The sequence below is a fragment of the Chrysemys picta genome, chromosome 2, assembly GCF_011386835.1.
Source record: "Chrysemys picta bellii isolate R12L10 chromosome 2, ASM1138683v2, whole genome shotgun sequence".
NCBI classification, from domain to species: domain Eukaryota; kingdom Metazoa; phylum Chordata; order Testudines; family Emydidae; genus Chrysemys; species Chrysemys picta.
Window position 1 is genome coordinate 21646540 of NC_088792.1, and position 16788 is coordinate 21663327.

The 16788-nt window shown below is 42.9% G+C and overlaps 1 protein-coding gene across 6 annotated transcripts in view; it reads right to left on the reverse strand.

The window, feature by feature from the left end:
• The window catches only part of LMBR1 (limb development membrane protein 1), a 138317-nt gene that overhangs the window by 74270 nt on the left and 47259 nt on the right, over positions 1-16788 (reverse strand). For 5 of the 6 annotated variants that reach the window (XM_005297203.4, XM_042859093.2, XM_065582749.1 and 2 more), the window contains one exon: positions 3287-3390. In XM_005297203.4, coding sequence (XP_005297260.1) covers positions 3287-3390 — 104 coding nt within the window. Of the gene's footprint in view, positions 1-1980; positions 2091-3286; positions 3391-16788 lie in introns of those variants that run through there. The other variant, XM_065582750.1, reaches the window with a different exon arrangement.

Consider the following 16788-nt stretch of genomic DNA (forward strand, 5'->3'; position numbering starts at 1 on the left):
ACTTTTATTGATGACATAGAAAGCCCTTGCTGCTTCAGGTGCAGAAGGTAGTCCAAGATAAAAGGTATTGTCGAGTGCGTAGGAGATGTATGTTTCTGCAATGACCGAATTGTGACTCTCTCCCATTTGGTGGTCCCAGTAGACGGTTTCCTACTGCCAAGGAGGACTTCCCTAACTGGATCAGAGCAAGCAACCATTGGGTTTAGCTATGGAGCTTCTAAGCTGTGAGGTGGAGGTATTTGAGGTTGGGGGGCTGAAGACAGCCATGGTCCTGAGTTATCAGGTCCAGGAGCAGTGGTAGAGTGATTGGAGTTTCCACTGACAGAAGAGACGTGTACCAGTGCTGACAGAGCCAGGCCGCAGCTATCAATATTACCGAAGCTTCGTCCCTCCGAACCTTGAATAGTGCCTTGTGGACGAGTGGAAATGCGTAAAGGAGGTTGTCTTTCCAGGGAAGAAGGAACGTGTCCGCGATTGGGCCCAGGCTGTGATTCAGGAAGGAGCAGAACTGCGGACACTTCCTGTTGTGTCAGGAATACCCTAACAGCACACATTTACAAAGTTTTAGTCCATGCAAATGCTTATGGTCTCATCCCAAGAGGCTACTAACCTTACAGTAACTGTTGTTCTTCAAAATGTGTTGTCAGCACAGATTCCATTCTTGGTACGCATGCACTCCATGTGCATGAGACTGTATTATTTTTGATTTGCAGTGTCCATTGAGGCACTGCTCTCTGGAAGCTCTTCCAGAGCTGAGGGAGTAAATGGTGGTGCAGGCCCACCACTCAATTCCTTCACCAATCCAGAATCGCACAGGAGCAGGACTCCAATAAGGAGGATGATCATGGAATCTGTGTGGACAACACATCCCAAAGAATAGTAGTTACTTTAAAGTAAGTAACCATTTTTTGAGATGTGTTGTCCACAGAGATTCTGCTCTTGGTGACTCATAGGCAGTTGTCTAATTGCTTGGAGGCAGGCAAGAGGACTCCTACTTGAATAGTGATTATAGGACAACCTTAGCAAAGTTGGCATCTGATCTGGAAGCCCACACTAGAGAATAGTGAGAGGTAAATGTGTGGACTCAGCTCCAAGTTGATGTTCTACATATATCAGATACGGGAATGCTACCCAAACAGGCAGTAGGGCAACTTGGAGCCTCGCAGAAGGAGATCCAATACAAGTAGGCAGATCTTTCTTGGCTAGCTAATAAGACCTTATGAAGTTAAAGACTCACTTACACAACCTCTGAGTGGAAAAAGGTCTGCCTTCCACTTTGTCAGCAAATGCCATGAATAGCCTAGATGTGTTCCTGAAAGTTCTAAATATTTATTTATTTAGATCGGTGTTTCTCAACCTGCGGGTTGTGACCCCTGGGGGAAGGTTAGGAGGGTTGCAAGTGCAGGGCCAGCATTGGGGCTGGTGAGCAGGGCAACTGCCCAAGGCCCCATGCCACAAGGAGCACTACAAAGCTAAGCTACATGCTTCAGCCCTGAGCGGCAGGGCTTGGGCTTCAGACAAAGGCTCACAAGTGAAAAACAGGCTCAAGTATCGCACTGAAATGTAAGTACAATATTTATATTCCAATTTATTTATTTTATAATCATATGGTAAAAATGAGAAAGTAAGCATTTTTTCAGTAATAATGTGCTGTGACATTTTTGTATTTTTATGTCTGATTTTGTAAGCAAGTAGTTTTTAAAGTGAGGTGAAACTTGTGCTATGCAAGACAAAGACTCCTGAAAGGGGTACAGTAGTCTGGAAAGGCTGAGAACCACTGTTTTATGGATTAGGCACAGAGGGACACATAACACACTACTATTCACTAGTTAAAACAGAATACTGGTGATCACCAATCGTGGATTCTATTTCTGGCTCTGGAAGAGGAGTGTGATTTATAGTGGTGAGAGATGGAATAATGCAAAGTACTTTAGTCACTCTGAATAGCAGTATAGTGTAGTGAATACTCGGGATCTGTACCTGCATTGACCTTGCATAAGCTTCCTGCTAGCTTATTTATAAAGACAGGGTGAGGGGAGAGTTCAGAAGCTCTTTCATAGTTGTCTTCAAGGCTGGGGTTCATGGTCTTACTAAACTGCATGAGAATTTAAACAACATTTAGGAGAAGCAAAGGAAAACGTCTTTCTTTCTCCCCATCACCCTTGCTGGATGTGAGTTATGGTGTTCATGCTACAGTAGATTTGTCATCAAATTAAAATTGAGCAGGTTCACATTGGCACACATGTTTTCCATTATGGCTGAAGAGTTATAAAATACTCTACAGGCAAACACTATATATGTATAACTGATATTCTAGGAATCAGCACAAGGTACAACAATATAGACATGGGACAGGTCCTAGAGTGATTTAGATTTCTTTCAAAAGGGGTACAAAGAAAGACAGTGAAGTAAGAAGTTACAAAAAGGGGCGATGTTTAGACTTATTCTCTGTATGGATTCATTTTTCACCAAGTGACTATGAAAATTCAAAGAGAGCTCAAAGTTTATATTTTGTGTATAGTCTTTTCCCATTGCAATGAGATTTGTACAATATAAAGATTTAAAGCTCCTGCTAAAACTCAACTCTAACACTAGCTTAACTATGGTACAGGTGCTGTTGCATTGTAACATCAAGAATCCTGGAAGTTTTCTCCACTTCTATGTACACTGCTTATATCTTAACCTCTTCAGGGCAGTCCTTGATCTGTATACTATGTCTTGTACAACACTGAGCACATTTTTATTAAATAATTTAATAATTACATCAAACAGCAAATAAGGAGCATATACAGATGTGCCACCAAAGTTATAAGGGCTTCTCTACACTTGAAACTCTACAGCTGTGGTGCTTCAGTGTAGATACTAACTATGCTGATGGGAGGGATTCTCCCAATGGTGCAGGTAATCCACCTCCCTGAGAAGAATCCATCAACCTAGTGCTGTCTACACTGGGGTTAGGTCAGCTTAACTATGTCACTCAAGGGTGTGGATTCTTCACACCCCTGAGCAACGTAGCTGGCTTGATCTAACCGTTTAGTGCACACTAGGCCTAAGAAATTCAGTAAAGTATGTAATTAGGTTACTACAATAAAACATGTTCAAGGAAACTAGCCCATAACAGTGGTCCAAGCTGTACAGAAGCCAATGAATTATTTTGCTACTGTATGCTGTCATTTGCAGTCACACTCTAAACGAAAAATCGTGATTTGCGTGATACTATTGTAATTACGGCTTTGGGACTTGGTATTTATGCATTAATAATTCTACAAATAATATATTTACCTACCTTTTTTAAGCCAGCAAATCCTTCTGATTCCAGAAAGAAGAAGGCAAAGGGCATCAACACAAATAAACAAAGATTGGAAAAAAGGGAAGCAAGATTCCACAAACCTGAAACAAATAAGAAGAAAATATTTACATTACTTTTCAAAACTGAAGACTCTTTAAATAATACTTATTAAAATTCCTGATGTCGCTATACTGCCTTTCAACTAGGTAGGCTTTATACAGGTAAATACAGAGCATGTATAATCTTTTATATTTATATATAAATTAAGATCTGACATATACATAAGATTCATATAAACCATCACTGAAAGGCAGCAACCTCAATGACTTTTGGCTTAAAATTTAATACTGCCTTACCTAATTGAAACTGTTGGAAAGTTTTGAAGACAGGCTGCAATAACTAAAACTGTATTTTTCTACAGTATCCTTTCTTGTGAAGAGTGACCAGGGATTTTTAAGCTATAAAGATAGTTCTTTAAAATTTATTAATACGTTTCCAAGGGCCATATTTACAAAGGTGTTTGGGGCCTAAGCAATGAGTGTTAGACACTTAATTCGGGCACTTTTATACATCTGAATATGTACTTACCTGCATCTTTACATGCTTAAATGCCTTTGTATATTTCAACCCAATAGCCTAGTGCTCAAGCAGCTTCCTGAACACCAGCACAATACTGATTCTAAGGTAAGTGTCACCTGCTGAATGACTAACCCCATTTCCTGCAGAATACTGGGTTTTTCTTTGAAGTGTTCCATGAGAGCAATGATCCAGAGAGTGAGGCTTCCAGGGACAAGAATCTTTATGGCACACTCATATTTGAAATGCCATTCCTTAAGTAACAGATTGAGCTCAGATCTTACCACCTTTATAGTGACATAGAAAAGTAGGGCTGGAAAGGACCTCAGGAGGTCATCTAGTCCATACCCATGTGCTGAACACAGGATTAAGTCTTCCTACAACAAAAGAAGAGTGATGGCATGAACATCATAGTGATGTTTAAAGTGGGGAGCTATGGAAAAAAGCTCAGTCTTTTGAAATGGGTTTTTAGATTTTATTCTCAATTTTACTAGTGCCAACACACCACAGCAATGGGTACACTAAATATACACACTTCAAATGTGAACTACTGTATGATAGAAACATAACTCAGTCTTTCAAACATACCTACTCTCACAGTGGTAATTTCAAAAATGAAAAATTAACATTTTAGATGACGTTTCAACATTATAATTATTACCAGAAGTCTTCTGTAAGATATTTTCAGTATACTTACTTGTATTTACTACACAATGTTGTTATATGGTTACTGTTTTATTTGCAATGAAACATAAGAGCTTTTACTGAACAGTCATATGGAACTTAATTCCTACATCAGTTGCTGTAAAAGGCAAACTTATTTTACAATGATTTTCATGATCCCATAAGTATCATTGTACAAAGCAAAAATGATTTTTCCATACATTTCAAATGTTTATATTAGTGGTTCTCAACCCGAGGCCTGCGGACTGTGGCCCAATCAGCGCATAGCTGCGGCCCATGTGCAATCCTCAGGGCCATTCAGGTAGTATATATATTATGTGGATACAGCCCACATAACAGAGAGAGCTCCATATGTGGCCCACAATGGTAAATAGGCTGCGAACCACTGATTTATATTTTAACATGAAACTAAGCTAGTGTTCTAACAAAACAGATAAGACATTGACTGAGCCCTTCTAACCAACAATGGCTTGCTCTCAGTAGCATTTTCAGTCTGACAGCTGATTATATGAGGAGAAACAATATATTTCTTACCATAAGAAGTTACTCACCTTGTGCAGTAATGATGGTTCCTCAAGATGTGTCCCCCTATGGGTGCTCCACTGTAGATGTGCTTGCCTCCCTGCGCTGCTGATCAGAGAACTTTGGTAGGAGTGTCTATTAGGCCCGCACATGAGTCCTCTCTCCTCGTGCAGCACCACGAGGCTAGCCAGCATGCATGGGCTAACCCTCCTCAGTTTCTTCCCTACCGCACAGTCAGACAAGAACTCCGAAGTAGAGGGAAGGAGGGCGGGTTGTGGAGCACCCATACAGAGACATATCTCGAAGAACCATTGTTACTGCACAAGGGGAGTAACTGAACTATTGAGGCGAAGAGGGCATCAGAGGCATTGTCCCCAGTGATCATATAGTGTTCTGCATAAGTGTGGACTGACACCCATGTCGCTGCTCAACAGATCTCTGAGATAGGGACATTCTTGAAGAAGGTGACGGATGAGGAGATGGACCTTGTGGACTGTGCACGAACAGAGCCTGGAAGGGTCAAGTTGCAAACTTGATAGCACTGTCTGACGCAATTCGAGACCCACTTGGAGAGCTCTTGGGCTAATACTGCTGAGCCCTTGGATCTTTCCACAATGGAGAGGAAAAGCCTAGGGGACTTCCTGAAGGCTGTTGTCCTGTCCAGGTAGAAGGTCAGAGTTCTCCTGACATCTAGTGTATATAAAATATAGCTTCCCTGTTGTCTTGGTGCGGCTTGGCGTAGAAGATTGGAAGGTGAATCAATTGATTCATGTGAAATGGGGAGGTTACCTTAGGGATGAATTTTGGATGGGGTCTGAGCATAAACTTGTCCAGAAAAAATACCATGTAAGAGGAATGTACCATCAGAGTCACAATCTCTCCTATTTTCCTGGCCGAGGTAATTGTTATCAAGAAGGGAGTTTTCATTGATAGGTACAGCAGTGAACAGGTGGCCACGGGTTCAAAGGGAGGCCTACTCAGTCCTTTCAGTACCACGTTTAGATCCCACGAGGGAGTAGGGAGTCGAAGTTGAGGCAAGAGATTTACTAAAACCTTGAGGAACCTCGTAGGTGGTTTGGTGTGACAGAACTTAGTACCCCTCCTACAGGTTGGTGGAAAGCTGTTATAGCTGCCAGGTGAACCCTACGAGAACTTAGCGATAGGCCCGACCTTTTTAGGGTCAAAGCATAATCTAGGATCTGTGGAAGAGTTGCACATGTTGGGGAGATTTGTTGGGACATTCACCAAATCTGAAACCTGAACCATTTTTGCAGGTAAGTACATTGCATCGAGGACTTTCTACTGTGTAATAGAACCTCTTGTACCACTCTTGAACAGGAGCTTTCTAGGTGTTGGAACCAAACAGAAGCCATGCCCTGAGGCGGAGAATCCCCAACATGGGATGTAGGGTACATCTTCTGTCCTGCGAGAGGTGTGGAATGGCCGGGAAAGGATTGGCAGGCACATCACAAGCTGTGACGGTACCAGGTCTGTCTCAGGAAATTAGGAGCAATCAGGGAGCTCCATCCCTGTTTATCTTCAGCAGGACCTTCAACACTAGGGAAAATGGGGAAAAGACATAGAGAAGGTCCCTGTCCCAGGGAAGAGGAAAGCATTGCCCAAGGAGTGTTATCCTATCCCCACCCTGGAGCAGTAGTGTGGACATTTCTGGTTCTGGTGAGTGGCAAACAGGTCTGTGAACGGTGTCCACCATCGTCTGAATAGGTCGTGAAGTACTGTCGGGTGCATCTCCCACTTGTGGGAATTTGCGACTTAAGATTGTCTGCTATCAAGTTTTGTGCACCCAGGAGGTAAGCCGCAGACAAGTGTAACATTGTGGGAGATGCACCAATTCCATAGCCTCATCACTTCTACACATAGAGAGGGTGACCTGGCTCCCCCTTGTCAATTGATGTAGTACATACAGGCTATGTTGTCTATTAGGATCTTTGTGTGTGATCCTGTGATCAACAGGAAGAAATGGGCGCAGGCATTCCTGATCACTCTTAGCTCAAGGAGATTGATGTGAAGGGATATCTCCATGGGCGACCATTTGCCTTGTGTTGTGAGGCCGTTTAGATGTATGACTCACTCTATGAATGATGCGTTGGTGGTGAGGAGCAATGACAGTAGTGTCTGCGAGAAGGGGATCCCCTTACAAATGTTGGCTGGGTCCTTCCTCCAGTCTAGGGAGTTTTTGATTCCGGTAGGTGGTGATAGAGATTTATCCAGCCTGTCCTTGTTTGGTCGGTAAACCAAGTTCAACCACATTTGGCGGCATTGCAAGTGAAGCCTGGCATGCAGTATCACCGCCGTGTCCACTGCAGTATGCCCCGAGAGTTGGAGGCAAAGCCCGGTTAGTATCTAAAGGCTACTTTGAAAGGTGTCTACGAGTGTGATTAAGGATAGGAACCTGTGTGGACGCAAGAGGACTTTGGCCTGTAACGAGTGGAGGTTGGCCCCATGAATACACTGGGGGGGAGGGTTGACTTCTGGATGTTGATCTGTAGACTCAGTTCTGTAAACAAGTTCATCGTCGCTTCGATGACTTGGTGAGCCTTTCTGAGAGATCGGGCTCTGAGGAAATAATCATCCAGGTAGGGGTAGACCATTATCCCTTGGGAACGTAAGTAAGTGGCTACTACTTGGAAAATACTCTCGGAGAACTGATGATAGCCCAAAGGGGAGCACTCTGTATTGGTAGTGGTCATGTCCCAGAGTGAATCTGACAAATCATCCATGAGCCAGTAGGACTGAGATATGAAAATAGACGTCCTAAAGGTCAAGGGCCGAAAACAAGTCTCCCTGTTCCAAAGTTGGAATGATAGTTGATAAGGTGACCATCTTGAATTTTTGAGCCTTCACAAACTTGTTGAGAAGTCGGAGGTCAAATATGGGTCTCCAACCTCCCTTCTTTTTGGGGTGTTAGCAAATAATAAGAGTAGAACCCCTTAACTCGTAGATGTTTAGGTACTGGTTCTATGGCTCCTAACTGTAGGTGATGCTCTACATCTTGTCATAGTAAAATTATGTGACAAAGGGCCCTGAAGAGGAACAGGGAAGGGGGATGTAGAGTGGGTAGGGAAGTAAAATGAATGGAGTACCCAGTTTGAACAATCCTGAGGACTCATTGGTCTGATATTATGCACTCTCAGGTACTGCGGAATGCTGCCAATCATGGCAAAATGGGTCTGGAACGATAGTTGGCTGTGTTGGTCAAGAGGAGTGGTCTAATGGCACCTCAACCTGCCTGTCAAAAATGGTGCTTAAACAGAGAGGGCTGGGACAAAGATTGTGGACCAGGTGGTTTGTGTTTAGGGAATTTCCCTTTCTTTCTTTGTGGCTCGTAGTAATGTTGAGGTTGGTACTGAGATGCATGTAGTCTATACTGGGATTGGGGATTAAATCATCATTTTTGTCCAAGTAAATAGATACCCAGTGACCGGATGGTAGCGCTGGAGTCCTTCAGGGTGTGAAGGGAGGCATCAGTCTTGCAAGCAAAGAACTTTGTGCCCTCAAAAGAAACATCCTCAACAGTGGACTGTACCTCTTTCAGGAAGCTTGACAAATGGAGCCATGATGCTCATCGCATCATCACAACCATGGAGATGGACCTAGCCACCATGTTTGCTGCATCAGTGGCAGATTGCAGCGATGTTTTTGCCACTAATTGGCCCTCCTGAATAATGGCCTTAAATTGGTCACAATAGCTTCTGGCATGTTACCTGCACCGATCGCTCCTGTAATGAGCAAGCCATCACTGGCGATGTGGACTTGTGCACTGGGAGCGTCTTTTTAGATAAGTGCTTACTCCTATCCTTCGTTGCCAATGACTCGATGCCCAAGCCCATCAGGTCCGTGGGCCTGTGAGCGGTGTCATTTGCTGTCAGTTTCCGTGAGCCATGGGTGCTGGACTGAGATGGTCGCGGTGCTCGCAGTGCCGATGATACCGAGATGGTGATTTCTTACAGTTATCTCAGGGATCACTGTGGGGACTTCCCTCTCTTTTTAGATGATTTATGAGATCTCTTCCAACCCTATTCTTCTATGATTCTATGAAAGAAGGCTGTGATGGTAAAAAAAAAGAAATGGTTTAGAGGGGAAGTGAAGGCAGCTATAAGAATTGTTATCAATGGAAGAAGACATCATAAAATCAACACTGATAAAGTCTGCAAATGACAAAAAAAATGGGGAATGGTAAATAACGAAGAGGACAGATCAAAGATTCAGAATGATCTGATTGCAGGGTAAATTGGGCACAAACAATATGCATTTTAATACGGGTCATAAACCGTGATGGGGATGGTCAGTCCTAGTGATGGGAGCCATGGCAGTCAGGAGCTAGGAGGCCAGAGCCAGAATCAGGAATCTAGAGTGGCATTGGAGCAAGAACAAAGCTAGAGCAGGACTAGAAGCAGGGCTGGAGCAGGCTAAGGCCTAGGGAGTCTGTTGTCACTATCAGGCAGGAGAGAATTCCAAGCCCTGGAGTGACATTAAGCAGAGAGCTGCTGTTCCTCCAATGAGGCTTATATATCTGCCGGAAAGTCATCAGACCAGTTCCCGGTTTGTAGCCAATAGAGCTAATGAGATCATGGGATGCATGAAAAGGGGAATCTCAAGTAGGAGTAGAGAGGTTATTTTACTGCTGTATTTGGAATTGATGTGACCGTTGCTGGAATACTGTGTCCAGTTCTGGTGCCAACAATTTTAGAAGGCCTCCAATAAATTGGAGTGGGTTCAGAGAAGAACCACAAGAATTATTAAAGGATTAGAAAACAAGCCTTATAGTGACAGATCAATTGAGCACTTTGAGTCTATCTGAACAAACGGATTGTTAAGGGGTGACTGGATTATAGTCTAAAAGTATCTACATGAGGAACAAATAATTATTAGGCTTTTCAGTCTATCAAAGAAAGGTATAACATGATCCAAAAGCTGGAAATTGAAGCTAGACAAATTCAGACTGGAAACAAGGTGTAAATGTCTGACAATGAGGGTAATTAACCATTGGAACAATTTATCAACGCTTGTGGTGGATTTTCCATTGTTGACAATTTTTAAATCAAGATTGGATTTTTTCTAAAAGATTTCCAAAATAATTTATAGAGCAGAAGTTCTATGGCCTGTGTTATACAGGAGATCAGACTACAAGATAACAATGGTCCCTTCTGACCTTAGAATCTATCAATCTATGAAAGAGGTGAGATTTGCATTTAGTTCTGATCAAGGTAAGTGAAAACTCATGGCGATTGGGGGAGGTCCCCGATGACTGGAAAAAGACTAATGTAGTGCCCATCTTTAAAAAAAGGGAAGGAGGAGGATCCAGGAAACTACAGGCCAGTCAGCCTCACCTCAGTCCCTAGAAAAATCATGGAGCAGGTCCTCGAGGAATCAATTCTGAAGCACTTAGAGGAGAAGAAAGTGATCAGGAACAGTCAGCATGGATTCACCAAGGGCAAGTCATGCCTGACTAACCTAATTGCCTTCTATGAAGAGATAACTGGCTCTGTCGATGAGGGGAAAGCAGTGGACATGTTATTTCTTGACTTTAGCAAAGCTTTTGATACGGTCTCCCACAATATTCTTGCAGGCAAGTTAAAGAAGTATGTGCTGGATGAATGGACTATAAGGTGGACAGAAAGCTGGCTAGATCGACGGGCTCAATGGGTAGTCATCAATGGCTCGATGTCTAGTTAGCAGCCAGTATCAAACAGAGTGCCCCAAGGGTCAGTCCTGGGGCCAGTTTTGTACAATATCTTCATTAATGATCTGGAGGATGGCATGGACTGCACCCTCAGCAAGTTTGCAGATGACACTAAATGGGGAGGAGTGGTAGATATGTTGGAGGGTAGGGATATGATACAGAGGGACCTAGACAAATTAGAGCAGGGATAAGCAACCTATGGCACGCGTGCCGAAGGCGGCACGCAAGCTGATTTTCAGCGGCACTCACACTGCCCGGGTCCTGGCCACCGGTCCAGGGGACTCTGCATTTTAATTTAATTTTAAATGAAGCTTCTTAAACATTTTAAAAACCTTATTTACTTTACATAAAACAATGGTTTAGTTATATATTGTAGACTTATAGAAAGAGACCTTCTAAAAACGTTAAAACGTATTACTGGCACGCGAAAACTTAAGTTAGAGTGAATAAATGAAGACTCGGCACACCACTTCTGAAAGGTTGCCAACCCCTGAATTAGAGGATTGGGCCAAAAGAAATCTGATGAAATTCAACAAGGACAAAGTGCAAAGTCCTGCACTTAGAATGGAAGAATCCCATGCACTGCTACAGACTAGGGACCGAATGGCTAGGCAGCAGTTCTGCAGAAAAGGACCTAGGGGTTACCGTGGACGAGAAGCTGGATATGAGTCAACAGTATGCCCTTGTTGCCAAGAAGGCTAACTTCATCTTGGGCTGTATAAGTAGGGGCATTGCCAGCAGATCAAGGGACGTGATCATTCCCCTCTATTCGACATTGGTGAGGCCTCATCTGGAGTACTGTGTCCAGTTTTGGGCCCCACACTACAAGAAGGATGTGGAAAAATTGGAAAGAGTCCAGCGAAGGGCAATAAAAATTATTAGGGGGCTGGCGCACATGACTTATGAGGAAAGGCTGAGGGAACTGGGATTGTTTCGTCTGCAGAAGAGAAGAATGAGGGGGGATTTGATAGCTACTTTCAACTACCTGAAAGGAGGTTCCAAAGAGGATGGATCTAGACTGTTCTCAGTGGTAGCAGATGACAGAACAAGGAGTAATGATCTCAAGTTGCAGTGTGGGAGGTTTAGATTGGATATTAGGAAAAACTTTTTCACTAGGAGGGTGGTGAAACACTGGAATGGGTTACCTAGGGAGGTCATAGAATCATAATCATAGAATATCAGGGTTGGAAGGGACCTCAAGAGGTCACCTAGTCCAACCCCCTGCTCAAAGCAGGACCAATTCCCAACTAAATCATCCCAGCCAGAGCTGGTGGAATCTCCTTCCTTAGAGGTTTTTAAGGTCAGGCTTGACAAAGCCCTGGCTGGGATGATTTAGTTGGGGATTGGTCCTGCTTTGAGCAGGGGTTGGACTAGATGACCTCCTGAGGTTCCTTCCAACCCTGATATTCTATGATTCTATGATCATCTTTTTCCCCACTGTAATTTTTTTTTTTTTTTATAATTTTCAAACCACTTCCCTCCCTCCCCGCCCCAAACACACATCTTACTCCAGAGATGAGCAAACTATGGCCCGCGGGCCACATCTGACACACGGGACCCTCCTGCCCGGCCCCTGAGCTCCTGGCCCAGGAGAATAGCCCCCAGCCCCTCCGCTGCTGGGCCCCCTCCCCCGCAGACTCAGCGCGCCAGTGCTCTGTGCTGTGCGGTGGTGTGGCTGGCTCCAACCACAGCCGCGCCGCCAGCCACCGGTGCTCCAGGCAGCACAGTAAGGGGGCAGGAGGCAGGGAGTAGGGGGGGTTGGATAGAGGGCAGGGGAGTTTGGGGTGGTGGGCCGAGGGTGTGGATAGGGGTCGGGGCGGTCAGAGGGTGGGGCACCGGGGGGGTTGAATGGGTGCAGGGGTCTCGGGGGCCCTCAGGAAGGAGAAGGGGTTGGATGGGGCAGCGGGGGGCAGTCAGGAGCAGGGGTTTCAGGGACCGTCAGGGAGAAGGGGTGGTTGGATGGGGCAGGGGTCTGGGGGGGGGGGGCATTTAGGAATGAGAGGAGGGGTAGGGTGGGAGTTCCAGGGGCAGTCAGGGGACAGGGAGCAGAGGGGGGGTGGCTGAGGCAGGAGTCCTGGGGGGGGTCGTCAGGGGGCAAGGAGCGGGTGGGGGGCATAGGAGGCGCGGGTGGGGGGCATAGGAGGCGCGGGCCGGGCCACGCCTGGCTCTTTGGAGAGGCACAGCCTCCCCTAACCAGCCCTCCATACAATTCCCAAAATGCGATGCGGACGTCAGGCCAAAAAGTTTGCCCGCTCCTGCCTTACTCCCTTCCTTTGGCTGGAATGGACTTATTTAAATCCTATTGTACAAGTTGATTGCTGGTAAAGTCAATGGACTTGCACAAAAAATTAAATGTAGCCCTAACTTGCAGCTACAGAAAACAGAATTACACAAAACCCCAAACACACATGAAACAACATAACGGAGGCAGACAGTCAAATGCTAAAGAATGTGTGTGTGCACCACATTCCCAAGAGTGAATGCTCCATGACTGGTGGCAGGATTGTCTCTGTTGAGGGGCCCTTGCCTTTGGAATTTGCTTTTCTTCGTTCCCCAGGAGTCTAACAGCATTTCGGAAACAGCAGCAAGAGCCTCTCAGCCACTCTTAACTGCAAGTACTGGGTGAGAGGAAGCAGGTTTGCATAGTCCCTTTCCCCGTAAGTAAACCAGTGAGCATGAAGTATTATTTCTCCTGTTTCCCATATTTATACAGAAGTGGAAGTACTATGCCAGTTTGTGAGGTTGTTTTTATTTGGTTTCCTTTCACTGTGTGCACTTTACGTGGCCTTATTTTAGTTACCTAGAAATCAGATAGAAAAGTTGAATTTGGTTGGTTTTGTTAGTCAGCTGTCAAAGTTTCAAGAATTATGATAGATGTGTACTTACTATGCACAAGAAAAGTAAACAACTGACTTACAGAACAAGCATTTGCAACATAAAAACATACACTAAACGCCAGGTAAATTTCAGAAGCATGTTCTTTTGTGTCATTTTGTTTAAGTGGACTATAGAATGGTGACTTGAGGTTAAGCAAAATGATGATTTTTAAGAAGTTGAGATTTAGATATTTGTACACTAGCAGGGTTGATGGGAACTACATCCTTCCCTTCTGGGATATTACTGGCATATTAATATTTATACACATACATCTCTCCCCATTCAATAAATACATTACATTTATATTATACGTAAGATTTATTGTGGGGCAAAACCTGAAGAAAGTAAAATTACATTGGTATAGTCAAGTGGCCATCAACAAGTCCTGTCCCCCTCCCCCCTTCTCTTCATTATCACTTCAGTTTTGTTTTCCCAACCCACATCCCAATCTGGTGGACTAACTTGAGAATACAGCAGTACAATATAAACTGAAAAGTAAATAGTTATGATCCCACTGTACTGACTGGGTGCTAAAGTTGTATACAAGATACTTTGCAGGCCTTCATCTATTGGCAGAGTTAACTTTAGTTGAATATTGTACAGACTCAGTGAAATCTCAACGTACAAGGCTTTCCCAATCAGCCCACTCAGATGCTTTTTTGTATTTCTTTCTATTGATTTAAGAGGAAATTTTCCATAAAACAAGTTTTAACAATTCTGAAAGAAACAACTCAATCTTGCACATTTGGCAAACAGCTTAGATAACCCAGCACTTTGCTTCCTGTTTATGTGCAAGTTTCATTAAGTTCTACCGCCATCTGCTGGACACATTTAAAATAGCATAAATGAAAATTTTACCATTTTTAAGTACATTTTCAGGAACTGTGGACAGTTCAACTTTCGTTACACAAAATTACTCATCTTGAATATTATGAACTCTCTGCCTAGTATGTGTGTGTGTGTGTGTGTATATATATATATATATATATATATAGTAAGAGGAGACTTTTTAAAAGTCACCACTAATATTAAATAATTACAATCATATACCAAGGCAAGAATCCAGCAAAACAGGGAGGTGCTCACAATAGGTTAAAAAAAAATGTACCCACTGTTAATAAAAATCATAGAAGTGGATACTTAACATATCAATACAAGAAACTACAGTGCATCAATGACAACATTTAGGTTCTGATTTATACAGGCAAAAGTTAAATGCAGCCTTAACTCTGTTCCTGTGTGAAGAGATTACAATGAAGTCTTCAATTATAAGACAAAATAGTATTTATCAAATGCACAGTAGCAACTTGTAGTACTGTGTATTATTGTGTGCACCAGGTGAAGTCCACTAGAGACTTTTCTATGAAGTGGATAATAAATCAAACATAACACACTACAGAACAATTCGAAGAGTAATAGTGGAAAAATTACTGGAAAGTACAGTCTGAAGCTCAATTTGTTTTGTAGTTGACTGCCTCATCCTCTATATAACACCTGAGGAACTCAGTGCTATTGTTTAAAAAAACTGAACAGTACTTGGCTGTTAAATATGTATTTCAACAATTTAGTCAAGAGAATTTGTTAGTCTGCTATATCTTTGTTTCATTACAATACTTAAAATAGTATAAATTTACAACAATGAAACAGTATTAGATATCAAAAATTGTATGACAGGTTGCAGGAAAATGATACATTATACTATATTTGAGAAATAGGGAGTGATCCTGTATCTAAAGATTCTTACATTGCGTACACAAGGGGACAGAATTATGGAAGTTCAGGCGATCATTTCCTGACTTCAGCACTTTAGAGTGCAATCTTAATGTTCTCGTAGTTATTTTTTTTTTAATAACACTTCCTAATTACTTTTGAAAGAAAACAGAAAAGAAATTTCATAATGTGACTAGGCATCTCATACACCTAATAAAGTCCGCATGAGGGAGCCCATCTCCAGCAAGCATTATAAACTGTGAAGCATTTACTTTGCCAGCTGTGTAATAAATAAGATATACTCTCCCATGGCTTGATCCAAATTACACTGAAACACACAAGTCTTTCCATTGACTTCAGAGGCGTTTGGATCAGGCCTCACTAGGTACTTTCACTAAATTTTGCAATATACAGCTAGCTTAGGTTCTACACGAGTGCATTTACTACTTTCACATCAATCATTGTTAAACTATACACACATAGTCCACTTAGTATATTTTAAGCACAAAGTGAGATTTTCAAAACTCATTGCTTAGGGCTGGTCTACACTACTGCAGTAAATCGATCCAAGTTACGCTACTTCAGTTACGTGAATGGCGTAACTGAAGTAGACGGTAACTAGATCCACTTACTGCAGTGTCTACACTGTGCTGTGTTGACGGGAGACGCTCTCCAGCCAACGTCTCTTACGCTTCTCGAGGAGGTGAAGTATACAAATCGATGGGAGAGCACTCTTCCACTGATTTAGCGTGTCGTCACCAGACCCGCTAAATCAACACCACTGCATCGATTGCAGTAGTGCCGATTTAGCCGGTAGTATAGACATGGCCTTAATCAAATCAAAACAAAATAGTCACTGGAAAATTCAAAGGCTCTTCTAAAGGAGAGCTATTTCTTGCCAAATTTCAATTTTTCAACCTCAGCCATTTTGGTGCTACAGGTCCTCTAAAAGAATTTTTAAATTATAATTTTTAATTATATGAGGAAGTATTTTTCCCCTGTTCTCCTATACAAAAGTGGCAGAATGACTTTTGCTCAAATTTTTCACAACATTTCACCTTCAGGCAGAGGAGGAAGTATTTGCTCTCTGACAGGATTATTATTTTCATTTAGTATTTAGTAAAACTTTAAAAAACTATGTGGCTGACTGGTCACACAAAGGAGGTAGTGAAGGCAAGAGCTGCTCTATATGGTATATTCCTGCTTCCCTTGGGAATTAAAATCCTTTTTTTTAAGAATAGGGTGACAAGGAATGACTGTCTTAAATCTGTAAAGTATCACGTGTCAGTAGAGACATAAAATTAACCAAATCTAGGTATCATAAGGAAGAATTTCAACTAGTTTTGGAAAAGTGGTGAGAGAAGAAATGAAGGAAACAAAGAGAAAGGGAATGCTGCCTTAATATATTCCTAGAGACAGAGTATTT